Source organism: Rattus norvegicus, chromosome 7, assembly GCF_021556685.1.
Source record: "Rattus norvegicus strain SHRSP/BbbUtx chromosome 7, alternate assembly SHRSP_T2T, whole genome shotgun sequence".
Classification (NCBI taxonomy): domain Eukaryota; kingdom Metazoa; phylum Chordata; class Mammalia; order Rodentia; family Muridae; genus Rattus; species Rattus norvegicus.
The window spans coordinates 19,875,001-19,902,330 of NC_141540.1; the positions used below are offsets into that span (position 1 = coordinate 19,875,001).

A 27,330-nucleotide genomic window follows, 5' to 3' on the forward strand; every position below is an offset into this window, starting at 1 on the left:
TTTAAAGATTTATTTATTTATTATACACTGTAGCTGTCTTCAGACACACCAGAGGAGGGCATCCGATCCTATTACAGATGGTTGTGAGCCACCATGTGGTTGCTGGGATTTGAACTCAGGACCTCTGGAAGAGCAGTCAGTGCTCTTAACCACTCAGCCATCTCTCCAGCCCCCTTGTCAGGGTATTTTATCACAGCAAACAGAATAGGAACTAAGACACCCTCATAATTATCCCTACCAACTAGCCTGTCTGGAGATCATGTGGCCATTATTAACTCTGGGTGTCCTGGTGACCAGGACCAGCACTTGACAAAACACTGGGCACACCAGAGGTACTCAAAGAAACACTTTGTGATCTGAGCTTGGTAGCACCTACTGGTAACCCCAGAAACCAGAAAAGTCTGGGACAGGAGGATTCCAAGCTTTGGGTCAACTGGGCCTATGATAGGTAGGTAGGTAGGTAGGTAGGTAGGTAGGTAGGTAGATGAGAGAGAGAGAGGGAGTAGGGGGAGTAGGGTGAGATGGTTAAGCAGGTAAAGGCACTTGTCAAGCACCAAGCCTGACAAGTTGAGTTTGTTCCCAGGTCCCACATGAGATAACTAACTTCTACATGCTGTCCTGTAATATACACTCATAATCTATGGCACATGCGTATCACACGCACACGCACACACACACACACACACACACACATACACACATATACACATATACGGGGTTGGGGGGGACAGGGACAGACACAGGGACAGAAAGGAAGAGAGAGGGAGGGACAGGGACAGGGACAGACACAGGGACAGAAAGGAAGAGAGAGGGAGGGACAGGGACAGGGACAGACACAGGGACAGAAAGGAAGGGAGAGGGAGAGGGAGAGAAACATACATATATACATATAATTTAATTTTTAAGGTATTTGAAGAAGAAACAATGGGATGACATGGTAGAACATAACATTAATTCCAGCCCTCAGGAAGCAGAGGTAGGTGGATCTCTGGGAGCCTAGCCTGGCCTTCATAGGGATTTCTACGCCAGTTTTAGAGCTACTTAGAGAGACCCTGCCTCAAAAACTACCCCCAACAACTGTGGTAGCTGGAACATGAGGCTCACAGATAGCTCAAAGCCAGCTTGGTCTGCATAGCAAGTACCAAGCTAGCCAGGGTTACATGATGTAGCCTTGTCTTAAAAATAGATAGACAGGGATTGGGGATTTGGCTCAGTGGTAGAGCACTTGCCTAGGAAGCGCAAGGCCCTGGGTTCGGTCCCCAGCTCCGAAAAAAAGAACCAAAAAAAAAAAAAAATAGATAGACAGACGACAGATGTAAACAAGTAAAAACCTAGGCGTGGTGATGAATTTATTAATCCCAGGATCAGGACTTTAAAGCCAGTCTGTTATAATAAAGCAAGCTGTAGGTTACATGAGACCACATCTCAAAAATATAAGAAAGAACTAACAACGGTAGCCCTAGTGTTCAAGCCTTGTGATCCTGACAGTCAAAGTAGGAGCACCTCCATAACCTAACCCTGAGTCCCAGGCCTCCCTGAGATAAAATGACAATACCTACTTTACAAAAAACAAAAAACAAACAAAGCTAGCCCAGCATGGTATTACATGTTCATACTCATAACACTCAGGAACCAGAGACAGGAGGAAAGTGGCAAATTAAAGGCTAATTATAATATTAAAAGTGGGGAGCTGGCTAGGACTGGGATTATGACTCAGTTGGTAGAAAGCTAGCCTAGCATGCATGAAGCCCTGAGTTCCACTGCTAGTACTGCATAAACCTGAGGTGATACAGCATGCCTGTAATCCCAGCATTTGCACAGTGGAAGCTGAATGATCAGGAGTTGGAAAGTCATCTTCAGCTAAAAGCTACTATGAGGACAGCCTAGGACACTTGAGAGTGTTTCAAACACAAAACCAAACAACAATCCCAGAGGAGAGGGGGGTAGGGCACGGCAGGGAGGGGCTTGCAGACCTGTTGGGTTCCCACAGATCAGCAGATCCCTCCCAGCACAGGCAGGAACATAACCAGCTTTCCCAGCTGACCTGGGTCGCTGCTACATCTGTCCTCAAACTGCCCTTCCTCCTTCTGGATGTCCAGTCTCCCCCAAGCAATATACCTCTGTGAGAGGTCGGGGCCGCTTTTCCACTGCAAACTCAGTGTGACACAGCTCACAGTAGCTGGTGTTGGAGGAAGACAGCCATTTCTCCAGGCAGCTCTTGTGCACAGCTCCCAGGGTGCCAGTACAGCCACATGGGGACAGCAAGTTCTCCCCATTTGCTCCCTCATGGCAGATTCGGCAGAAGGGACAGTCACTGGAGGGACACAGAGATAAGACCTGTGAATGATGGATGGTAAGGCTTCTTGTTTAAACTGATATCAGTACTTGCTAGCTTATAAGCTCACTGTCACTCCCACGATGCTATTTGGTAAACCTCTGCTCATCCTTCAAAAGCCCAGCTCCAGATGTCCTCTTCTTCACATAACTTTTCAAATTCCCATTGGTAGGCCCATATGTTCCCTCCCCAAAGCTACTGTGGGCTCTTTGTAGCCTAGAGTGAGCAATCCTATCCATCCATCGGCCTGCCTAATGCTCTCTTCTTTTGGTGAAACACTATCATGATATTCCTACATAAATATCAACTCTTTGTGGTCCTTCTGTGGTCCATTCTTAGTCGTTCTGATGTTTTATCTTGTCAATTTGACAGGAGGTAGAATCACTCTGGAGACAAGTCTATGGGCATGTCTGTGAGAGATTTTCTAAGTTAAGTTAAGGGAGTGGAAAGACCCACCCTAAACATGGATGATCCACTCCATGGTCTGGGGTCCTGGAGTGAATGAAAGAGAAGAAGCAGAGACACAAGAAAGCTCAGTGGATAAAGGTGCTTGCTGATAGGTCTGATGACCTGAGTTCAATCCCTGGAGCTCACATGGTGGAAGAGTCCTGACCTCCATATACATGCCATGGCATATACAAATACACATGCCATGGCATATACAAATACACATGCCATGGCAGATACAAATACACATGCCATGGCATATACAAATATTCATGCCATGGCATATACAAATACACATGCCATGGCATATACAAATACACATGCCATGGTATATACAAATACACATGCCATGGCATATACAAATACACATGCCATGGTATATACAAATACTCATGCCATGGCATATACAAATACACATGCCATGGCAGATACAAATACACATGCCATGGCAGATACAAATACACATGCCATGGCATATAAAATACACATGCCATGGCAGATACAAAGGAATGCGCATACACGCACATACAACTTTTTAAAGAAAAAAGCAAAGTGAACACAAGCACTCGTCTCTCTGTTTCCTAAGCTTCCTAACTATGGGCGTAATGTGACCAACCATCTGTGTTTCTGCCATTGTGACTTCCCAGACGGTAGCTTGGAATTGTAACTCAGAATCAATCTTTCCTTTCTTAAGTTGCTTTGGTCAGGTGTTTTGCCAAAGCAACAAGACAAATAACTAATACAGTCCTCAAGGACTATGGCACACACATGATCATACACATATATACTAACACACATCACATACAGGACTACAACACATATACTACACTAACACATATCACACACACACACATATACATATATATGTATATATATATATATATTTCACAAGATTTTTTTAAAAAAACATTATTATTATTATTATTTATTTATTTATTTATTTATTTGGCGCTGAGGACTGAACCCAGGGCCTTGCGCTTGCTAGGCAAGCGCTCTACCACTGAGCTAAATCCCCAACCTCTTTAAAAACATTATTAAAACTCCTGGCTCTATCTGCACATAAAAGTCACACTGTCTGAAAAACCCATTCATGTGAGAAAATTACTTATTTGTTTTTCTGTGCACAGCTGAGGAAGGCAAAGGGAGGGATGGGCCAACAGGCGTAGAAACCATGCATACACAGCTGCTTTGGGGAGTCTCTAATCACAGCCCAGTCTCTAGGGAAGTTGCATTCTTCCTGGGGCTGCTCAGGAAGGCAGGAGGTGTGGTTTTGGTGAATCCATGGACTACCCAGTACATGAGTCATTGTTTTTTAAACATTTCTGCCCAGAAAGCATAGTTGTCAGGCGTAACTTCGTAACTGTTCAAATACAGAGAGAGAGAGAGAGAGAGAGAGAGAGAGAGAGAGAGAGAGAGAGAGAGAGAGAGAGAGAGACTCTTTATTCTCCATAGGGGTATTTTCCACTCCCCAATCCTTTTCTCCAGTTTTCCTGTTGTGTGGTTGAAGCCTGGCTACTTTTAAAAGAGCTCAACAGAGGGCTTGGGACTTAGGCTCAGTTGGTAGCATGCTTGCTTAGTAGTCAGAAAGCCCTGGGGTCCATCTCTACCACCAGACCCACAAGTCTATGAAGCCAGCACTTTGGAGTTAGAAACAGGAAGATCAGGAGTTCAAAGCTGAAGCTCAGCCTAAGCTTACATCTTTCCTTTTAGCCAAGTCTCTAAGATGCTCTTTCCTTCTGCAGTACCAAAGGTCCACTGGCCAGACTGAGGAGCCACTCAGCTAGTAAGGAGCTTCCCTACAAGCATAAGACCTGGAGTTGGATCCTCAGCGCCCACAAAAATACCAGCTGGGTGTGGTGGCCTATGTGCAATTTAAACTAGCAAAGTCATCAAGTTGTAGTTCAAGTGAGAGACCCAGGCTCAGTGTGTGTGTGTGTGTGTGTGTGTGTGTGTGTGTGTGTGTGTGTGTGTGTGTGTTTTGGAAAGAACCAATAAAGATACGTGTTGTCAGCCTCTGACCTCCACAAACACACAAATACACAATCACACAAGTACACAAAACTGAACGTATAAGTACTCACACACATGCAAACTCTCACACAAGCTTGCAGTTATACACCACATACACAGAGAGAGAGAGAGAGAGAGAGAGAGAGAGAGAGAGAGAGAGAGAGAGAGAGATCTCACAGGAAAGAACTCTCCATTCCAGAAATCAACTCAGAGAAAGGAAGCGGTGAGAATGTCAAGAGCCATGCATGTTTCCTTTCTTCTGGGAAGCCTGGGAACTTGGGAACACCAATTCCAACAAAGGCAGAGAGGGCAAAAGTTAACAGTTTATTGAGCACTCTTCATATGAAGTACTTTTGAGACCATTTTGTTTTTGTTTTGTTTCATTTAATTTTTTTTAAAGATTATTATTATTTTTTTATTATATATAAGTACACTGTAGCTGTCTTCAGACACACCAGAAGAGGACATCGGATCTCTTTACAGATGGTTGCGAGCCACCATGTGGTTGTGGGAATTGAACTCATGACCTGTGGAAGAGCAGTCAGTGCTCTTAACCGCTGAGCCATCTCTCCAGCCCTCATTTAATTTTTTTTATCTTACACACACACACACACACACACACACACACACACACACACACACACACAAATCACATGAATGAATGAATGTGTGTGTGTGTGTGTGTGTGTGTGTGTGTGTGTGTGTGTGTATGAGTATATGGGTCATGACCTATAGGTGAAGGTCAGACAGAGGACAAGTCCCTTGTTTGAGGCAGGGTCAATACTGTATGTGCCAGGCTTGCTTCTCTGAGCTTTTGGGGAGTTTCCCATCCCCGCCTCTCTGTAGGAATGGTTAAAGGTTTGCAGGCTTGATTACATGGATTCTGGGGATTTGAACTCAAGTCTTCATACTTGCATAGCAGGCCTTTTACCAACTGAACCAGCTTTCCAGCATGTTCTTATTTATGTTAAAATAAGGTATGTTAAAACATGATTTCCAGGGCTACACAGAGAAACCCCGTCTTGAAAAAGAAGAATCAAAAAAAAAAAAAGACATTGTTTCATAGGTAGCCTTGATTGTCCTGGAGCTCACTCTGTAGATAAGACTAGCCTCAAACTCATAGAGATATGCCAGTCACTGACTCTGAAGAACTAGGATTAATGATATATGCCACCATACCTGACTTCAACTTCTTTGTTTGTTTGTTTTTAGGCAGGGTCTCATATAGCCCATGTTGGCCTCTAACTTGCTACCATAGCTGAGGACAATCTTGAATCCCTGGCCCTCTGTCACTACCTCTCCAGTACTGAGATGCCAAGCATCTGCTACTGTGACTAATACTTTGTTTTTATATTTATTTAAAGACAGAGTCTCACTACGCAGTCCTGGCTGGCCTGGAACTTGTTAAATAGACCAAACCAACCTTGAACTCAAAAAATCCACCTGCCGGGCTGGAGAGATGGCTCAGCGGTTAAGAGCACTGACTGCTCTTCCAGAGGTTCTGAGTTCAATTCCCAGAAACCACATGGTGGCTCACAACCATCTGTAATGGGATGCTCTCTTCTGAACTGTCGAGAACAACAGTGTACTAATATATAAATAAAATAAATAAATCTTTTAAAAAAAAATCCACCTGCCTCTGCCTCCTGAGTTATGTCTGCTACCATGTTCCTTTGTCTTGCTTTTTTGAAACAGGGTTTCCCTAGAACTCACTGCATAACCGAGGCTGAGCTTGGGGTTCACTGTGCTGCACAAGTCAAACTCAAACCGACATTCCTCTGCCCTGGGTTCCAGAACTGTGGCTACAGGCTGTAACTTAAGTATAATACTGGGCTTCATTTATCTCATTCTCACAAAGCCTGGAGGAAAGTACTCACTTACTTCCACTTTATGTTGAAAAGTCCAAGAAAGCTAGACAAAGTGGCACACATGTGTACCCCCAGGGGTAAAAGGCAGAGGTGGGAAGTTCAGGAGCTTAAGGCCAGCGAAGCTACATAAAAAGCTTGGGGTCAGAATATGTTACATGGAATAACGCCTTGAGAACATTAAAAAAGGGGGACGGAAGGAAGGAAAGGTGAAAAGGGAGTGGGAGCGGAAGGAGAAAAGAGAAGGCAAGGAGAGGGAAAGAAATGAAGGCCTGGAAAAGTTATAACCCGGTGTGTGTAGTGTGTGGCACACACTGAGTTAGTTTCAGGTGCTTGCCTGTGAGCAAGCATGTGGAGGTCTTCCTAGGGTTTCACTGAACTGGAAGTCTGCATTTTCAGCTAGGCTGAAATGCTAGCTAACGAGCTCTCAGGATCTGCCCATGTGTCCTGCCCAACTGTGGTTAGGTCTCTCTTTCCATCTTTATGTGGGTTCCTAGGGCTGAACTCAGGTTGCCAGGCACACGGAGCCAGTTTTTAATACACTGAGACATCTCACCAGCCCAGCATTTTCAGCTTATTGCCCTTTCAACTTACAGTGGGCTCCTCAGAACAAACCTTCATTATGGACAGGTGCAGCAAGTCCCCACATTCTGAGGACTGTAACACTATGTTCTCAGAATAATCTGACCAGAAAGGCATTTCAATTTGTCCCAGGTCCCTTGGAGAGAGAGGCATCCACAGGAGTGTCACCCTCGGTGCTACCCACACTCCTCACTCTCTGCATTGCTTCTCCAAAGCCCAAGGTCACTGGTGTGACCCACCCATCTGGGCATGACAGCCTTCATCTTCATCAGAATAGCTGGAATTATTTGCCGGTAACCTTCAAGACCCAGCCTGTTGACAACTGGCCTTCCCTCCTAGGAGGAGGAGGTGAGGTCATTGGATCCTCCCTTGAGATCCCAGACACTAACTCCTGCATCTCTTCCTGCTAAAAATACTCCATTATTTCTCAGTTACATGTGATCTTTTATGGTCTAGGAGGTGCTAGACTACAGTACATGGAGCTTCATGAAAGGGGACTGACTCCATGTATGATGCTATAGGAAAGTCTTCATCAATGCTGGGTGAGACTTTCTGGTGATTCAGCTATTTCGGGTGTGATTGTTTGTATGTGCTTGACCAAAGGAGTGGCACTATTAGGAGGTGTGGCCTTTTGAGAAGTAGGTGTGGCCTTATTGGAGTAGGTGTGTCACTGTGGGGGTGGGTTTTAAGACCCTCATCCTAGCTGGTTGGAGGCCAGTCTACTCCTAGCTATTTTCAGAACAAGAGGTGGAACTCTCAGCTCCTCCAGCCCCATGTCTGCCTAGACATTGCTATGTGCCTACCTTGATGATACTGAGCTGAACCTCTGAACCTGTAAGCCAGCTCCAACTAAATGCTGTCCTTTATAAGAGTTGCCTTGGTCATGGTGTTTGTTCACAGCAGTAACACCCTAAGACACTATCTATGCTCCTGTAAGTAACCATACACCCATGCTGTAAGTAAGCCATGTAAACTCATTAGTCCCCACAGCTAGACTTTGGTGTGTGTATGTAAAGGCCAGAGGTCAACATCAAGTTGATTCCTCAGGGGAGGTCCACCAGGTTTTTTAAGAAAAAGTCTCTAATTGGCCTAGGACTCGCTAATTGAGGTAGGTGGGCTCACCAGAGAGTTCCAGAGACCTGCCTGTCTCTGCTTCCCTAGTACTGGGATTGCAAACACAAGCTACAATGCTTGGTTTTTTATATAGATTCTAGGGATGGACCTCAGGTCTTCAAGCTTGCACAGCAAGCATTTTATCGAATGGGCCACCTCCCTAGCTCCACTGATAGACAAATACTCTAAATACTTGGCACACATGTGTATGTGTGTAAATATGTATGTGTGTATGTGCATGCGCTAATATATACTAAATTATTAATATATATATTATTAAATTATTATATATATACTACTTGTGTCTGTGAAGAGAGACTACCCAAAGAGGCCAGAAGAGGGTGTTGGATCCCTTAGAAATGGAGTTACAGATAGTTATAAACTGTCTATTGTTGGTGCTAGGACCTTAACTCCTGTCCCTAAAAAAGCAGAAGGTCTTTTTACCAATGAGCCATCCTCCAACATAAGTATTTGGCTCTTTTTCTCTGGCATATTAACCCCTTTGCCTCTCTCAATGACTGGACTCCTGATCTCAGACTAGTAGAATATCATTCAACCCAGAGACAAGTGGGGACAAAAGCCTGGCTACTCATGGTCACTACTCACCTCGGTGTATCCAAAGCCCGGATGACAGTTGAGAGCAGCCGGCCATCCCTTGAAGTCACTTGAGCTACATACTGAGGTGGTCCAAGCCCTGTGGCCTCCACAACCTTGGAAAAGGCAGGGCTGCTAGAGCAGTCACATAGGGAGCCAGGGAGGTGGCAACAGTCACCTGTCGTCATGGCCACAGGGAGCCTCCTGTCCTCAGGGCCTGAGGCCCATGGTCCCAGGAGCCTGGAGGTAGGGGAGCAGAGAGGTCAAAGGCAAAGTTAGTGAGTCACAATAGCAGTTTTGTTTCCCTTTTTAGATGTGTATGTGTGTGTGTGTGTGTGTGTGTGTGTGTGTGTGTGTGTATTCATGTGCTTGCAAGTGTGTGTGTGTGTGTGTGTGTAAACATGTGCAAAGGAACACAAGTAGAAGTCTGAGGTGGCATGATAGCCTTGTCTTCCACCTTGTTTGAGACAGTCTCTTTCTTTGTGCTGTGTGCACCAGGCCAACTCACCCGCAGCTTCCAGAGAGTCTCCTGGCCCCTCCTCCCATTTCACAGTATGAGGACTGGGGTTACATGTAAGCTTTATTGTGTCTGACTTTACATGGGTTCTGGGGATGTAAACTAAAGCCCTCACATTTCTGCAGCTAGCACTTACCCACAGAATGTTCCCAGCCTGAGTCCCTCTTTTGATCTCACTATATTTTACTTTGTGTTTATGTGTAGGGGTATTTTGCCTGCAGGTCTGTCTGTGAACTACTGCCTGATACCTGCAGACACCTCCTAGAACTGGAGTACACATGGTTGTTAGCCACCATATGGTTGCTAGGAATTGAACCCAGGTCCTTAGGAAGAACCACCAGTGCTCTGAACCTCCAAGCCACTGCCACAGTCCCAGACCTCACTACAGTGCAGACTAGCCTGGAACTTAAGTTCTAAGCCTTCTGAATGCTAGATTATAGATCATGCCTGGCTCTTGAGTCCTGTCTTGGCAAAGATTGTAAAGGTTATTTACTTGTCACACTGAAACAATCAAGAGTCACCTGGGAAAGGGCTCTCAATGAGGAATTGTCTAGACTATTTTGGGATGCAGTCACATGCCCTTGGGAGACATGTTTTTCTTTTTAAATTATGTTTGTTTTGCCTGTATATGTTTATGCATGTGGACATGTATGTTCCAGAGCATGCATGTGAGAGTCTGAAGATAGCTTGCAGAACTCAGTTCTCTTCTTCCACAATATGGGCCCTAGGGGTTGATCTCGGATCAAGGTTTATGACAAATGCTTTTACCAGCTGAAACATCTGGCTGGAGTCTCTCCTACCTAAGGATTTTCTTAATTGGTTACTTGAGGTGGAAAGACCCACACTGAATGTAGGTGGGCTACACACTGGACTGAATGAAAAGGACAGAGTGAACTGGGCACTAGCCTACAGGCATTCATGCACTCTGTTCCCGATTATAGATGTGATATGAATGCCCTCCAGCTCTTGCTACTGTGACTGCACTGAAGTGATAATCTGGAACTGTGAGCTAGAATAACCCTTTCTTCTCCTCCTCCATGATTTGTACATGCTCAGTTCAGGGACTGGCACTACTAGAAGGTGTGGCCCTGTTGGGAGTAGGTGTGACCTTGTTGGAGTAGGTGTGTCACTATGGGTGTGGGCTTTAAGACCTTCATCCTAGCTGCCTGAAGTCAGTGTTCTGCTAGCAGCCTTCAGATGAAGAAGTACAACTCTCAGCTGCTCCTGCACCTGCCTGCCTGGATGCTGCCACGCTCCCACCCTGATGATAATGGACTGAACCTCTGAACCTGTAGGCCAGCCGGGATGAAACATTGTCCTTTATAAGAGTTGCCTTGGTCATGGTGTCTGTTCACAGCAGTAAAACCCTAAGACATCCTCTAAGTTGCTTTTGTCATGGTATTTTATCAGTTCAACAGAAATGACACTAAAACAGGGCTCTAAGACTACGGACAAAGACTTGCCTCTTTGAATCTCTGTTTGCATTTGTAAAGTGTGGGTGATCAGCTCCCAGCTGATGTACACAACTTAGGACAGCTGGGACTTGTGTTGGATTTTTCTCTCATTCTTCGAGAAAAAGAAAGGCATGGCCCCACTTCCTAATCCTACAAATCAGATTTTCAAATCACATTTTCACATAGAGGAGCATTGATTGAAAGTGACTGCACACCTGTGTGCCAGGCCCTTTGCTCGGTTTTTTAACACAGCCAGAATCACCCTGTTCTAGCTAAAACCAGATCCTTGAGACTGTGCTCAAAACATTTAAGCTGTCTTTATTTAGTGAAAGCAGAGTGCACCTAGAGAGGCTGGGAGCATGACTCGGGTAGAGTAGTACCTAGAATCCACTGAGGGCCTGAGGCATATAAAGCACTGCCCGAGGAGTGAGAAGGTAAGACTCTGGATTCAATTCCCAATACACACACGCATGCACGAAGGGGTGGGGGGGGATGAAGGGAACTAGAAACTTAATGTTTTACACCAGAATGGTGAGTCACTCAGGTCCCTTGTGACTCATGGCCTCTGTCCAACTGTGTACCCTAGGAGACCTCAGTTCATCAAGGAAATGTCACTTTTGTGTCCCCAGAAGACCAGTTGCTCTGTCCTCAGTTCCCAAGGAGAGGCTACCGGAGATAATGAACACCTTAGGTAGCCATTCTGAAGTCTGCTCTGGGTAACTTTAGTGGGATTCTGCCCTCTGCCTCAGGGTCTAATCAGCAAAAGGGAACCGTACAAAGACTGGTCCTGTTCTCCAGAGTAGCATGACTAGGATTCTAGCTTCTCAATTGGTGGAAATTACTTCTATGAATGTTTTCTCCTTCCTAGTAGTGGGGCTTGAACGTAAGAGATCTGCCTTACTAGGCAAGCGCCATATCACTAAGTTATATGCCCAGCTCCTCCCCCACCACCACATACACATTTCTCTCCTAACCAAGTAGGTTTTGGAGGCTCAAACTCAGGCTTGATGGTCAACGAACTATCTCACCGGCCCATAATGTTTTAATTTCAGGCAGAGTATCACCAAGCTACTTGTTGAAACTTGCTCTGTAGCCTAGACAGACCTTGAACTTAAGACTTTCCTGACTCAGCTATTCAAATAGGAATGTGCCATTAGGGGTGACTCTTACACAAATATCCATGAAAGTAACAGAAGGCTCATTAGGCATCAATCCAGAGCTAAAGATCACTGGTTTTAACTTGTCCAATACCCAGGACTCTTATCAGTAAGAGTTACATCCAGAGCCCACAGCAACCCTAATGGTATTTTAAGTTCCAACTGATAGGGCCAGCCTGGCCCCAACTCAGCTCTTACCAGTCCTGCCTGTGAAAATCAGAAACCCAAAAACACGGAAAATAAATTATTAACTGACTTTTTGTACCCAGCCTGTTGACAAATCAGCTCTTCCCTGAAGAGCTCAGCTAAAAACCCAGTACAATCTCCTAGGCCTCCAAGGCCGAGCCCGAGGTCAGATAAGCAAGTATCAACCAAAGTCAGACACAGCCAGGAGGAAGGCTGAGGGTCAGAGATAACAGCTACAGGGCCAGGCTGCTTTGTTGTGGACACCGATGTTCCTTCAACCAGAATGTACAGTTGAGAGGTCGGTGGGGAAGCACTGAGCCCTCCAAGAGAAAGCATGCAGAAAAAAGTCCACCCCAACCTCGGATGATTTGTTTTAGATTCTTTCCCTTACCATCCCTTCTCCCCCGCATCCCCTTTTATCTTTTCTTTTTTGTTTTTTAAAGATAAGATTTCTAGGCTGGCCTAGAACTCACTGTATAACCAAAGATGACCTTTAACTATCATTTTTTTAAAGGTTTTTAAATGTTATTATTTGTATTTTATTTTATGAGTATGAGCATTTTGCCCTGTGTGTATATCTATGCACTACATGCACATCTAGTGCCTGTGAAGCAAGAGGGCATTAGATCCCCTGGAACTGGAGTTACAGATGGTTGTGACGACCATGTGGACACTGGGAATTAAAATCCAGGTTCTCTGGAAGAGCAGCCAGTGCTCTTAACTGAGCCATCTCTGTAGTCCCAACTCTCTTGATCTTTGCACCTTCATCTTCCAAACACTGTCATTTTGGAAATACCATGATGGTCTATGTAGTTCTGGGCATGGAACCCAGGGCTTTGTGCATGCTAGGTGAACACTCTACCAACTGAACTACATCCCCAGTGTGCACGCACGTGCCCTCCCCCCGCCCCACTTCTCCCACTTTCCTTTCTCCCTCTCTCCCTCCCCCTCCTTCTCTCTCACTCTCACTCTCTTTTCTTGGTGACAGGATCTCACTAAACAGTTGAGGCTGGAACTCCTGATCCTCCTACCTCTGTCTTCCAAATACTAGAAGGTGAAAGACCTTAGAATTTATATAAACAAGTGTGCATTACAAGAATCATCACAACTCCTTACTTTACCTACTGTTAAGGGGGGAAATCCACCAACATTAGTAAATTTGCTCACATGTCCTAAATTGTAACATAGTAACAACAATGCTGAGCAGAGTAGCATATGCCTATGATTCTGGCACTCTAGATACTGAGGCAAGAGGATCAACAGTTCAAGTTTAGTTTGGCTACAGAGAGCTGGAGGCCACGTGGGGCTACGAGAGACCTTGCCTCAAGAAAACAAACCAAACATCAGGAGGTAAAGGCATGACCTGATGTTTGGTTTGACCTGAGTTCTAGTCCCAGAATCACGTGATGGAAAGAAAGAACACACATGCACACAGTCACACACTCACTCACTCACTTGCACATTTAAAAAACATAGTAATAGCAGCAAAAAATGTATTAACCACTGCATACTAAGGCTGGGGTAGTGGCTCAGTTGGTAGAATGCTTCTCTGGCACCCACAGAGCACTGGGTTGCTCCCCATGACATTATAAAACAGCACGTAGGGTATGGGGGTACACACTCGCCATCCAAGCACTCGGGCAAGAGGATCAGAGGGTCAAGGTCATCCTCAGCTATATACGGAGTTTGAGGACAGCCTGGGCTATGTGAGACCCTGTCTCAAAAATAAACAACACACATAAAATAGTAGATCATCAAGCTATCTGCCTAAGTTCAAACCCAAGGAATTGTTCTGAAGTGTCTCCTTCGAGGGTCACATTCCTGGAGAACCTCTCTCGGACCACTCCAGCTAAAATGACACAGGCATCCACACAGTTCACTCATGGCATTGGGTCCTCTTCTGAAATGTTTTCTCTGTTAATGGACCTACCACACCCATCTTCATGCTCTTCGATAAATTCTGGAAAAGAGGGACCTTGCTGGACATTTTTTTCCTGCTGTCCCCAGCACCTAGCCCTCGTTCCAGCGCAGAGTGACTGCATGTAGCATTGCTGCATTCATTTCTTATTCCGACACTGTAAGTGATTGGGAGACATAAGTCTCAGAGGCTGTCCTGCCAGTCTCTATAATGAGAAAAAGTTCTAGGGCTACTGGGATGGATTTCATCCGGTCTTCACAACAAAACTATGGCACAGGTCCAGTAATTAGCCTCAATGATTGAAAAAGAGACCACACTTCAGAAAGGGATGCCTATTTATTCAAGGTCACACAGCTAGCAAGGGGCAGTGCCAGGATTTAAACTAGACAGTGAGTTGTCTGGTCCTCAAGAGACATTAGGGGTTTTGTTGTTGTTATCTTGTTTAATTGTATTTGCTATTAATTTTATCATGTTTTATTAATTTCATTTTACATGTATGAGTGTTCTGCCTGCATGCACATATGTCCAGTGAGTGCTTGAAAGGACCAGAAGAGGGAATCGCATTCCCTCAAACTGGAGTTACAGACGGCAGTGAGCCACCATGTAAGTTCTGGGAACTGGTCCCAGGTTCTCTGCAAGAGCAGCAAGAATTCTTAACCAATTCCAGCTCCTAGTTTTTGTTCCTCTGTTTTTTGAGACAGTGCTTCATTACATAATCCATACTGGCCTTGAATTCTTAGTGATTCTCCTGCTTCAGCCTCCTGTGTGCCAAGATTGCAGGAATGTATCATTGCACCGAGATTCCTTTTTTAGATTAATGTATTTAGGGTTTTTTTGGGAGGGGGAGGGGATATGCCAATAGGGAGTAGGAGTAAGGGTTTATTGACAAGCATGTGGGCACCTTACCAGTGGTTTCATCACTGAAGAAAATGCTTCTTCCTCCCTCAGCAACCATAAGTTGCCTATAGAGTCTGAGGAAAAGGTAATATAAGTAACACCTGGCCCTCAAATAAATAAAACCTCTGCCACTGAGCTACATTCCACCCTTTCTTTTTCACCTAGAGTCACATAGACTTTATGACTATGTGATTCTGGTTATACCCATCATGCAGCAGGCATCCTGCCTCATTGGCTTTGTTCTCCTGAGAGCTTAGACTGACTACAGGCATGTGCCACCAAGCCTAATACCGGGTTTCTTCCTTCCTTCCTTTCTTTCTTTCTTTCTTTCTTTTTTTCTTTCTTTCTTTCTTTCTTTCTTTCTTAAAGGCTGGTAAGATGGTTCCTTGGGTAAAGGTGCATGCCACCACCAAATCTGATTAGGAGTAGAGAACTGAATCCCAAAACTGTCTTCTGATCTCTACATATGCTAGAGTGGGTGAGGGCTCACAAACTACACATAAACAAAACAAACAAATGGACAAATGTTAAAAACACAATTGTGGGTTAGAGAAATGGCCAAGTAAATAAAACTATTTACTGCTCTTGCAAAGGACCCAGGTTTGGTTCCTAGTACCCATGCGGTGGCTCACAACTGCCTGTTCCAGTTCCAGAGGATCCAGCACCCTCTTCTGGCCTCTGAGGGCTCTTACATAATAGACATAAATTCACAGAGGCACACATACATTTTAAAAAATGGTATGGTGGCACACAGGTTTAGTCCCAACACTTGGAAGGCAGAGGCATTGGGATCTCTAAGAATTCAAAGCCAGCCTATTTTCCATAAGGAGGCCCAGGGCAGCCAAGGCTACGGAGTAAGACCTTCTCAAAAATAAAATAAAAATAAAACAACCAAACAAAACCAAAGCTGCACAAAGTAATCAAGCCAGGCCTTGAAGTCTTCCTGCCTCACCCTCCAGAGTAGCTGAGATAAAAGGCCTGTACCACCAAGTTCCATGGTCTAGGCACTTTAACCTGGCTCTGCCACTGATATTGTATGCTCTGGTTCAAGTTAATTTACTTTTCTGGACCTCATCCATCTCTTTCTTATTTTAGGGCGTGTTTGTGTGTGTTTTGGTAAAAGCAGGGCCTAGTACATGCTAGGCAAGTACTGAGCTACACCCCCAGTCCACAAACTAAGTTCTAATTCCAGAAGTTCTACTTCTTACTTGTTGTGTGGCCTTGGGAAACGGCTTTAACTTCCCTGAACTTCAATTTGCTCATCTAGATGGAAGGAATTACTTTTAGTACTTCACCCTCACTAACCACATAAATTCTGTCTACAGAGTTTTTTTTAAAGTGTTTTCAATTGTATTTATTTTGTGTGTATTTATGCATATGCACGTGGGTGTGCCTATGGAGTTGAAAAGACAACTTTTTGTTGTCAGTTTTTCTTTCACCATACTGACCTCAAAATTGAACTCAGACAAGCACCTTGACCAGCTGAGCCATCTTGGCAGTCCCTGACTACTGTTTGAAAAACAACATTTTCAGTACAGTGCACTGAGTAGCTTTTTGTAAAGCTCCCAACTCTTTAAAATGTTAATAATTATCCAGACAGAACCGTTATGAAGAGGGTTTCAGAGTGGCATTAGCCACTTTTGACCACCTACTGTATACCAGGCGCTTTTCTCATCAGCCATCTCCTAAATCAGGTTGGCTCCGAGATGACCCACTTTTCATAGATGGGGAAGTCGAGGCTCACAGAGGTTCCTACTACGTGGCGAGGCCCGGAGACCTCTCACCAACGTCGAAATGATAAATAACTGAGGTGCCTGCGTCCGGAGCAGGGATAAGGCCAAGGGTGCAGCCCTGTCTCGCCCGAGTACTCTGCCGGGGCCTCGAACCCGAGACCTGGGAGACCTGCCTACATACTTGGGCCAGACCCGCTCGCTCTTCGGTGCCTACCTGTTCCGCGGCCGGGCCGGGCGGCCGCGCAGGCCCCTCGGTTCTCCCTGGCCCGGGTCCCGGCCCGGCCCGGCCCGTCAGCAGCGGCTTGCTCCGGCTCCGGCGGGCACCTGCGTCCGGGCACCGCCCGCCGAGCCGACAGCACAGCGAACCAATGGAGACTCCCTCTGAGCACCATCTGCCAATCAGCGTACACCTCCCGCCCAAGGAGGTGGGGCCTTCAAAATATTGGGACGTCCTGGGCGGTCCAGGCCAGCAGCTCCTGGCTCCGCCCCTGCCGCGTTCTGGCTCCGCCCCCAGAATGGGCCCCGCCTCATCCCGGCTCCACCCCCATCCCAACTCTGCCAGCAGATCGCTAGAGCCTGCTGCAGAACAAAGACACGCTTAAGTAAACAACTTGACGCTTGCCCAGTAACTTCTTTCCGCTTCTTTTTTTTTTTCCATTTTTTTAAAAGGCATTTTTAATGTAGATCAGGCTAACCTCAAAACCACTTTGTAGCCAAGGATGACCTTGAGCCTCAGATCTTCTGGCCTCAACTTTCCCAGTGCTATCGGGGAGCTAGAATGGAATCAAGTTTTTCTTGCGTGCTAGGCACAAACAGTAGGAACTGAGATACATTTGTCACATTACCCGATCCTAGGGTAAGAAGAAAGGATATGATCACATTTTGCAAAAGAAAATCAACCCGAAGGGGTTACAGTTCTGTGGGGGAAACTAAAGCCATCATCACTCATTCAAGCAAGCGATACATTCTAAAAATGGAGCAACACATGGTAGAAAGAGCTGTTGAGATGGCTCAGTGGGCAAGCGCTCTTGCCTGGCAAACATAACGATCTGTATTAAAATCTCCAGCATCCACATAAAAGAGCTGAATGTGGCCTGGCACTCCTGTGACCTCAGTGCTTTAGATGGTGTAGGCAGGAAGGTGGCTGGGGTTTGCTGATTGCCAATGCAGCACTAGTTTCAGCTAGACATCCTGCCCTAATACAACACTCAGTACTTGCCTTGCCCTGGGTTGTACACAAAGCCCTGGATTTGGTTCATGCCTATATTCTCAGCACTCAGGGGGTTCAGGGACATCCTCAACTACACAGAAAGTGAGGCCGACTATATCAAGGAAAACAAAAAAAGATCAAAATTCTGTAAGAAGCATTATTACTAGCAAGTGCAAGGCCCTGGGTTCGGTTCCCAGCTCCGAAAAAAAGAAAAGAAAAAAAAAAAAAAAAAAAGAAGAAGCATTATTACAGTCCAGGCTTGTGAAAGACCCTGGGGGCATATTAACTAATATAAATATTGTGAGACAAACATTAGCGGTTTTTAATCACTGTGTTTGTTTGTTTGTTTGAGACAGGGTCTTACTATGTAACCTAGGTCCTGCCTCCCCCTCACAAGCATAAGATTACAGGCCTATGCCACCACAGTCCCACTTTATCAGTGTGAATTATTATTCTATTGCAGTACCTGTGGTAGAGGCAGAAGCCTGATCTCTAAGGTAGGTGCACCACAGAGCTGCACCTTAAGCTTCATTTTGTTGGTGGTGGTGGTTGAGGTGATGATGGTTTGGATTGGCTTTTCGGTAGAGGGTTTCATAAAGTCCAGTGTGGCTTTGAAGTGTATATTCATCCAAGAATGACCTTGAACTCCTGCTTCCGAGTTCTAAGTGTGGGCACGGCCGGCGTGAGTCACCGTGCCTGGCTTTAGTGACATGTTTTTTAAGTTGCCAACAGAGTATGAATATATCGGAAACAATGTAGAGTTGCTTTTGTTCAATTTCCACAGCAACAGTAAAAAAAAGGTTAAAAAGTTGGGCGTGCTCCTGGGCATATACTGAAAAGATGCCCCAACATATAACAAGGACACGTGCTCCACTATGTTCATAGCAGCCTTATTTATAATAGCCAAAAGCTGGAAAGAACTCAGATGTCCCTCAACAGAGAAACAGATACAGAAAATGTGGTGCATTTACACAATGGAATACTACTCAGCTATCAAAAACAATGACTTCATGAAATTCATAGGGAAATGGAGCGAACTAGAAAATATCCTGAGTGAGAATATTTTCACAAAAAAACACACTTGGTATGCACTCACTGATAAGTGGATATTAGTTCAAAAGCTCAGATTACCCAATGATACAATCCACAGACCACATGAAGCTCAAGAAGAAGTCTAGACCAAAGTCCTTCATTAGAAGGGGGAGCAAAAATATTAATAGGAGGAAATACGGAGACAAAGTTCGGAGCAAAGACTAAAGGAAAGGCTATCCAGAGACTGCCCCACCTGGGAATCCAGCCCATACACATACAGCCACCAAACCCAGACAATATTGCTGATGCCAAGAGGTGCATGCTGACGGGAGCCTGATTTAGCTGTCTCCTGAGAGGCTCTGCCAAAGCATGACAAATACAGAAGCAGATGCTTATAGCCAACTATTGAACCGAGAACAAGGTCCCCATTGGAGGAGTCACAGAAAGGATTGAAGGAGCTGAAGGGGCTTGCAACCCCATAAGAACAACAATGCCAACTAATCAGAGCTCCTGGGAACTAAACCATAATCCAAAGAGTGCACATAGACAGAGACCCATGGTTCCAGCTGCATATGTAGCAGAAGATGGTCTTGTTGGGCACCAATGGGAGGAGAAACCCTTGGTGCTGCCAAGGCTCAACCCAACATGGTAAGGGAATGTCAGAGCGGGGAGGCAGGAAAGAGTAGGTGGATGGGTAGGGGAACACCCTCATAGAAGCAGGGGGACGGGGAGGGGAGGTTATGGATAGGAAACTGGGAAAGGGGATACCATTTGAACTGTAAATTAAAAATATCAAATAAAAATGTTTAAAAAGTAGAGTGTGGTGGCACGGGCCTTTAACCACAGCCTTCAGAGACAGAAACAGGCAAATCTCTGCGAATTGTAGATTCTGTGAGGTAGGCCAGCCTACTTGACACAGCCAGTGAGACTTCATGTCAGCAGAAAACAAACAAACAAACAAACAACAGCCTGAAACCCAGAAATTATAAAAGAGGATATTTTACTCACCCATGCTTTGTAACTGTCATTAAAAAAACATTATTATAGAGGACACTGAAACTTTACAAAAATGTTTATTCAAGGACATTTGCTGAACAATGTTTGCACTGTCTCAGGCTGACACCACTCTTCTTATTGTTCACTGTCTCCAAGGACAAGAGATTCAAAAATCACTTATGTAGTCCTTCTCAATTTGCCCAAGTGTTCCCCTTGCCTCTGCCTCTCTGAATATGCACTTGGTCTGCAGTGGTACACATATTGCCATCATGGAGATACTCATCATCTGTCTTTCTTTTATTCTTCTTTTGTTGTTCTTATCTTTTTATTCTGAGACAGGATCTCATGTATCCCAGGCTGGCCTCCAGTTTGCTGAGTAGCTCTTGCCTTTATCTCCTGAGTGCTGGCATGGCAGGTCTGCATCACCACTCTGGATGGATCTCCTGGCTTTATGCATGCCATGTGAGCACTCCACCGACTGAGCTATAGCCCCAGCCCTGACTTAGGTTTTTGAGATAGTATCTTACTGTACAATTTGGGCTATTCTTGAGTCATGGTAATCCTCTTGCCTCAGCCTGCTACATACTAGGAATGCAATTAAATGTTACCATGCTCAGCCATTTCCTGAATAGGAGCCCATTGTTCCATATAATCAGAGGGCAACCTTCAAGATCAGAAATTTAACATTAACCCTGTATCACCATGTAAGTGTCAAAGCCCTTTCAACATTTGAATGGCATCTTTTTTTTTCTTTTTTCTTTTTTTCGGAGCTGGGGACCAAACCCAGGGCCTTGCACTCGCTAGGCAAGTGCTCTACCACTGAGCTAAATCCCCAACCCCTGAATGGCATCTTTTAAAGATAGGCCTAGGTGATGACGTTCAAGGCCTGGAATCCCCCAGAGGGGCTGAGGTCCTAGTTCAACATAGTGTCCCTCCCTAACTTGAACAAGGCACTGGGTTCATCCCTAGCACCCAGGAGTGGGGTTGAGAACAGTTCCTGGACTATGCTTTGTCTTCATGACCTTGATACTTTTCAAAATGGTAGATGTTTTGTAGACTAGCCCTTCATTTGAAAACATCTACATTTCTTCCTCACATTGTTCTGTAGAAAGTCCAAAAAACAACATTGTGTTCTCAGGATGTATATAGTGTTGATAACCTCCACTACTGATTATGCTGAGTTGAAATGTTGCTTTCCTGTTTCTCCAGTGTGAGTTAGTGTCCCATATTGTCAATAAGTGACTTGTGGGAAAATATTTTGAAAATAATTAAATATTGTTTGTCAACAATGTTTGTAATCAATTTGATATCCATCGATGATTATTGACTGATTTGATTACTATTGTTTCTGGGCATGTAGGTCAATAAACCCATTGCCTTAGTTTCTCCATTTTGAAAAAATATTTAAGAAACAGAAATTGGGGTAGTAGCATCAATCTACTTATAGTTTTGGGATGAGGATATAGCTTAGTTGGTAGAGGGCCTGCCTAGCATTCAGAGAGCCCACGGTTCCACTAAACAACAGGGCATGGTGTCCAATGTCTGTATTCCATCATGCAGAAGGCAGAGACTGAAGAATCAAGAGTTCAATGCCATCCTTACCTATATATCAAGTTAAAGCTCAGCCCAGAATAACAATCCAGTCTTTAAAAATATTTTTCTTTTATGCTTCGGCCAAATTTAAGAAGAGGTATACTTTCTCTCCACCATTAATATAGCCCTTTACAGTCATGGAAAGCTGTGAGATAAAGGCTTGAACAGATAGAAATTCCGTTGTGACAGCCTGAGGAGTCTTCCTCCGGATGAAGATGATCTGGGTCAAAGCTAAGATGAATTGTTTCATTGTCTCTTCTACCACAGAGACAATTTTAATTTTTTTAAGATTTATTTTTTATTTAGTATTTATGAGTGTTTTGCCTGCATACCAGATAAGTACAGTTCGTGCAGAATCCAGAAGGTGGCATTAGATTGCTAGAACTGGAGTTACAAATGGTTGTGAAGTACCCCTGTGGGTTCTGGGCATCTAACCTGTGTCCTCTACAAGAGCAGACAGTGCTCTTAACTGCTGAGCCATCACTCCAGACACACAGGACTTTTGGGGGGTGGAGGAGCTAGAGGAAAATGTGGTCTTAGGGACTTAATCCCTTTGTTTAAAAAAAATGTCACTTATCAATTTTGTGTATGTGTGTGCTGTCCCACACACAAGTGCCTGTCATAGTACCTATGTGGCCATCAGAAGACAACTGGCAGGACTCTGTCCTCTCCTTCCACTGTGTGGGTCCCTGAGAGTAAGCTCACATTGTCAGGCCTGGCAGCCAGTACCTTTACCCACTGAGCTGTTTTGCTGGCCTAAGCACACCTGTCTTATTTTACTTTTATTCCACACCGCCCTTCAACTAGCTACGTAAAGGTTTGTGCGACGCTGAGAATGAAACCCAGAGTGTCTGTGCTATGCAAGCATTCTGCCAACCGAACTACATTTCCACTTTGTTTGTTGTTTGTTTATTGTTGTTGTTGTTATTTGTGCAGTGTGCGTGTATATATGTGAGACAGACAAATAGACGGACAGACAGAATGAACAGATATTTTTACCCTCTAAAAAACCTCATCTGCCTCCAGTTTTGAATGTGCAAAAAAGCTTGAATGTTTTATTTGTTTATGGAAGGATTTAAGATCTCCACCAATTTGCATTTCCTACCTGGTAGAGTTCTTTGCCCTTAGGTCTATTCCTTTGATCAGTATAGTAGGAGGCTTTCGTATCTTTTTTTTTTTTTTTTGAAGATTACCTTCAAACTCCCGTTACTTCATGCTCATTAAACATATTCATTTTGGAACCAGGTGTGATGGTACATGCCATTAACCTACAAAAGTACACACGGGCAGAGGCAGAGGCAGACTGATCTCTAAGTTCAAGGCCAGCCTGGTTTATATAGTGAGTTCCAGATCAGCTAGGGTTACATAGAAAGACCCTGACTCACAACAAAATAGAGAGAAGGTGAGGGGTGAGTATGTAGCTCAGTTGGTAGAGTACTTGCTTGGCACATACCAAGCCCTAGGGTCTACATTTTGCAGTATAAGACACTGGGCATTATGGTGCACCCCAATATTCCTAGCAGTTGGACAGTAGAGGCAGGAAGATAAAAACTTCAAGGTCATCCATGGATACGCAATAAAAGCCAGCCCAGGCTATGTGAGACCCTGTCTCAAACAAAGAAAAAATAAAGGAAAAACAAACAAACAAACAAACAAACAAAAAAACCCATGATAGCCCTGAATCTATCCCTACCCCCACATTAACTGGATGTGGTGGTACATACCTGTCATCTCAGCACTTCAGAAATAGAGAAGGATTGTGAGTTCAAGGCAATCTTGGCTTAGGGAGCTGAAGGAAAAGACACAGTGCCTCCCTGTAAATGATTTGTCAAGGCTGATGGTGAATCACAGTCCTACTAAAAGATGGCTTTCTGATTCCATCTTGCCTATTACTGGCATAACAAGATATTTCAGGATGACTTTTTACCCTTCCTCTGGACTGGATCTGAAATGGGGGTATGGGGTGATGGGACTAGAGAAATATATATATACATACACACACACATATATGTATGTGTGTGTGTCTGTGTGTGAGTGTGTGTCTGTGTGTGTGTGTCTGTGTGTGTGTATACATATATACAAAGAGGACCTAACTTGTTCTCCTGTCTTCTGTGGGCCCCAGGCATGTATGTGGTGAACAGACATACATGCTGGCAAAACACTCATACACATACAATAAAAAAATAAATTTAAATTTGAAATCTGAACTTAGAGGGTCGCTCAGTGAGTAAGAATACTTGCTACACAGGCTGAGAATATGAATTCAAATCCTTAGCACTCATGTACAGACATAACAGTGTTTGTCTGTAACCTTAGCACTGTAAGGGGGTAGAGAGTGGAGGATCTCTCACACTTCCTGGCTGCCAGTTTTGTTCCAGGTTCAGAGAGACTCTGCCTCTCTCTAAAGGAGCATAATAGAGCAGGATAGCCAACATGGTTCTCTAAAATGCTCAGGTGAACACGAGAGGGTGCATCAGCATCCAAAAGTGCACAAATCATTCACTCACTCACTCACACACAATCTGCTGCTTGTTTCAGTAGTACATGAACTAAAATTAAAACAATACAGAGATTAGCAAGGACCCCAAGAATGGATCATCTAAAAATTCATTAAGCCTTCAACGTTTAAAAGGAAAATTGTATAAACTGAGGACATGACCTATCTAAAGTATGATTGAGGGTAAGGTTTTTATTACACAGATGAGGGAGGGGGACTATAGCCAGAGGCATCTGGGAGAGTCCAGAACAGGGAAAGTGATAGATTGAACAGACTAAAGCTGGCTGTGGGAAGAGCAGGGGATGCGGAGCAAGAGAAAAAGAAGAAGAGTTCAGGCAAAGGAGACAAAGAGAGAAGAGTTGGGGGGGGGGAATGTTGTGGAGGGGAGGCCAGGAAGGACGACGTTTGAAATGTAAATAAATAAAATTATTAATAAAAAATTATATCAAGGGGGTTGGAGAGATGGCTCAGCAGTTAAGAGCACTGACTGCTCTTCCAGAGGTCCTGAGTTCAATCCCAGCAACCACATGGTGGCTCACAACCATCTATAGTGGGGATTCGAATCACCTGACTAGGATAGTCAGATGAAAAATTGTCTTAATTGCATTAGTTGTTGTGGAAAGATGCACCCATTTGCAGGCAGCGAGATAAATGGATTATGGCAGAATAAAGATTATTCTTTTGCCTGCTTGAACCCTCTCACCAATGAGTTCACATACGTACCCTGCTGGGCTGATACTGATGACAATTCTTTCACTGATGCCAGAACTAGCATTTCCATGCTTCCACTGTGCGTTGAGAACCAGTGATTCTCCAGGAAACCTCTAAGATTTCTTGGGATTGTTGAAACACCCACTCCTGTGCATTTAGCAACCACTATGTTGTCAACTTCTCTCCAGTGTGAAAACAATGGACTACAATTGCTGAGGTATCCAGTCTCAAGGATCGAGCAACTACCAGGCTCTCAACCTCAAAGGTGTGACCGCTGGTGTTACTATTTCAAGATAAACTGATTTAATCCATTGTTTACATGCAGTGTTTCTTCTCTAGCTCACCATACCTTCTCCCTCCTGTTCACAGGCAGCTTTACGCACCCGTCCCTGCCTTAAAGCTCCCCTCCTTTCTGTAGGTTCTGCATGTTGTTCCTGGCTACACTGATTCTTTTTTAGTTTGACCTCAAATGCCGGCTGGCTTATTATAATAATCAGAATTGTAAGCTGTTAAGAGCACAGAGACTGAGGAGGGTCTGTGCTATCTGGATTCTGGATTTCAGTGGCAGTTGGTGTAAGCTTAGCACCCTCAGCAAAAGGGAAGGTACCAGCTCATATGGCCTGAGACACCCTGCCACTTAACACATGAACATACATACACACGGAGCAGGCTGAGGAGAGAAAGGTGGTTTGAATGAGAATGGTGCTATAGGCTCATATATTTGAATAGTCAATCCTCAGTTAATGGAATTGTTTGGGAAGGATTAGATGGTGTGGCCTTATTGAGAAGATGTATCACTAGGGGAAGGCTTCGAGGCTTCAAAAGCCAATAGCTACACCCCAATGTGCTGCTTCCTGACTCTGAATCAGGATGTGAGCTCTCTTCTGCCGCTCCAATGACATGCTTACCTTCCTGCCATGCTCCCAGCCATGATGGACTCTTGTCTTAGATAGGGTTTCTATTGCTGTGAAGAGACACGGTGACCACAGCAACTCTTATAGAGGAGAACATTTCACTGGGGCTAGCTTACAGAGTTAAGAGGTTTCAGAGGTTTAGTTCATTATCATCATGGCAGAAAGCATGGCAGCATACAGCCAGACATGGTGCTGGAGAAGGAGCTAAGAGTTCTACAGCTTGGTCTGCAGGCAGCAGGAGACTGAGACACATTCCTCAAACAAGGCCACACCTACTCCAAGGCCAAATCTCTGACAATGTCACTCCTTATGAGTCTATGGGGGCCATTTTCATACAAAGTACCATATGGAACTTTAAGTCCCCAAGAACTCTCCCTTCCGTAAATTGGTGCTTTATCACAGCAATAGCAAAGTAACTAATATATCTGAGTACCCAAATTCCACCGCTGGAAGCCATGAGTAGGTGTTTCAATGAAAAAATGTTCCCTATATGCTCTGATATTTGAACATTTGTTTTCCATATGGTGGCACTATTTGGGGGAGGTTTATGTGGAAGGAGTATGTCACTCTGGGCACTTTGTGCTTTGTTTTTACACTTGGTGTAACCTCTCAGCTTCTTGCTTTTGCCACCACCTACTCTGGAACTGTGAGCCAACATAAGTTCTCTGATACTTTGCCTTGGTCAGGGTGTTTTGTCACAACAGAAAACTAATACACCACATAAAAGTAGGAGAACTGACTTCACAAATTTGTCCTCTGACTTCCACACGTGCACTGTGGCATGTGCATGCACACAAACATATCATAAGCATTCACAGTAATAATTATAGTAATGATGATAATGTAGTTTAAATGACAAAAGCATGACTGGATACTTATAATTCAGTCAGATGAGGTAGCATTTGCCTTTAATCTTAGTACTTGGGAGGTAAGGCAGGAGGTCGTTGCAAGTGTGAGGCCAGTCTGTGCTAGATACCAAGATCTTGTCTCATAAAAACAAATTCCAGCACTTGGGAGGCAGATGCAGGAGGATCTCCAGAGTTTGAGGCCACCCTGATTGATGTAGTAAGTTCCAAGATAGCCAGGGCTACATAGAGCCCTGTCTCAAAAAACCCAAAACAAAACAAAACAAAATTCCCCTCCCCAAAAAACCCAAAAACCAAACAACAACAAAAAAAAAAACAAAAACAAAATATCTTATCTTAGAGCTTCTGTTGCTGTGATGAAATGCCACAGCAAAAAAGCAAGTTGGAAAAGAAAGGGTTTACTTGGCTTACACTTCTGTACTATAATACATCACTGAAGAATGTCAGGACAAGAATGCAAACAAGAAAGATCCTGGAGGCAGAAGCTAATGCAGAAGAGGAGTGCTGCTTATTGGCTTGCTTTTCATAGCTTGCTTAGCCTGCTTTTTTTTTTTTTTTAATAGAACCCAGCACCACCAGCTCAGAGGAGACACAACCCAGTGGGCTGAGGACTGCCCCCATCAATCAATAATTAAGAAAATGCCTTACAACTGGATCTTATGCAGGCATTTTTTTTCCAATAGAGATTCCCTTCTTTCAGATA

General features: G+C 44.4%; 1 protein-coding gene across 6 annotated transcripts in view; it reads right to left on the reverse strand.

The window, feature by feature from the left end:
* Positions 1-17,140, reverse strand: part of Marchf2 (membrane associated ring-CH-type finger 2) — a 26,102-nt gene extending 8,962 nt beyond the window's left edge. For 4 of the 6 annotated variants that reach the window (XM_087557808.1, XM_087557806.1, XM_087557807.1 and 1 more), the window contains exons 1-3: positions 17,023-17,140; positions 8,959-9,186; positions 2,119-2,314 (exon numbers count right to left, since the gene is read on the reverse strand). In XM_087557808.1, the coding sequence (XP_087413934.1) occupies positions 2,119-2,314; positions 8,959-9,134 (372 nt within the window). In that variant the 5' untranslated portion in view covers positions 9,135-9,186; positions 17,023-17,140. The remainder of the gene's footprint in view (positions 1-2,118; positions 2,315-8,958; positions 9,187-17,022) is intronic. The other 2 variants (NM_001034108.1, XM_087557810.1) reach the window with 2 other exon arrangements.
* Between the last annotated feature and the right edge of the window lie 10,190 nt (positions 17,141-27,330).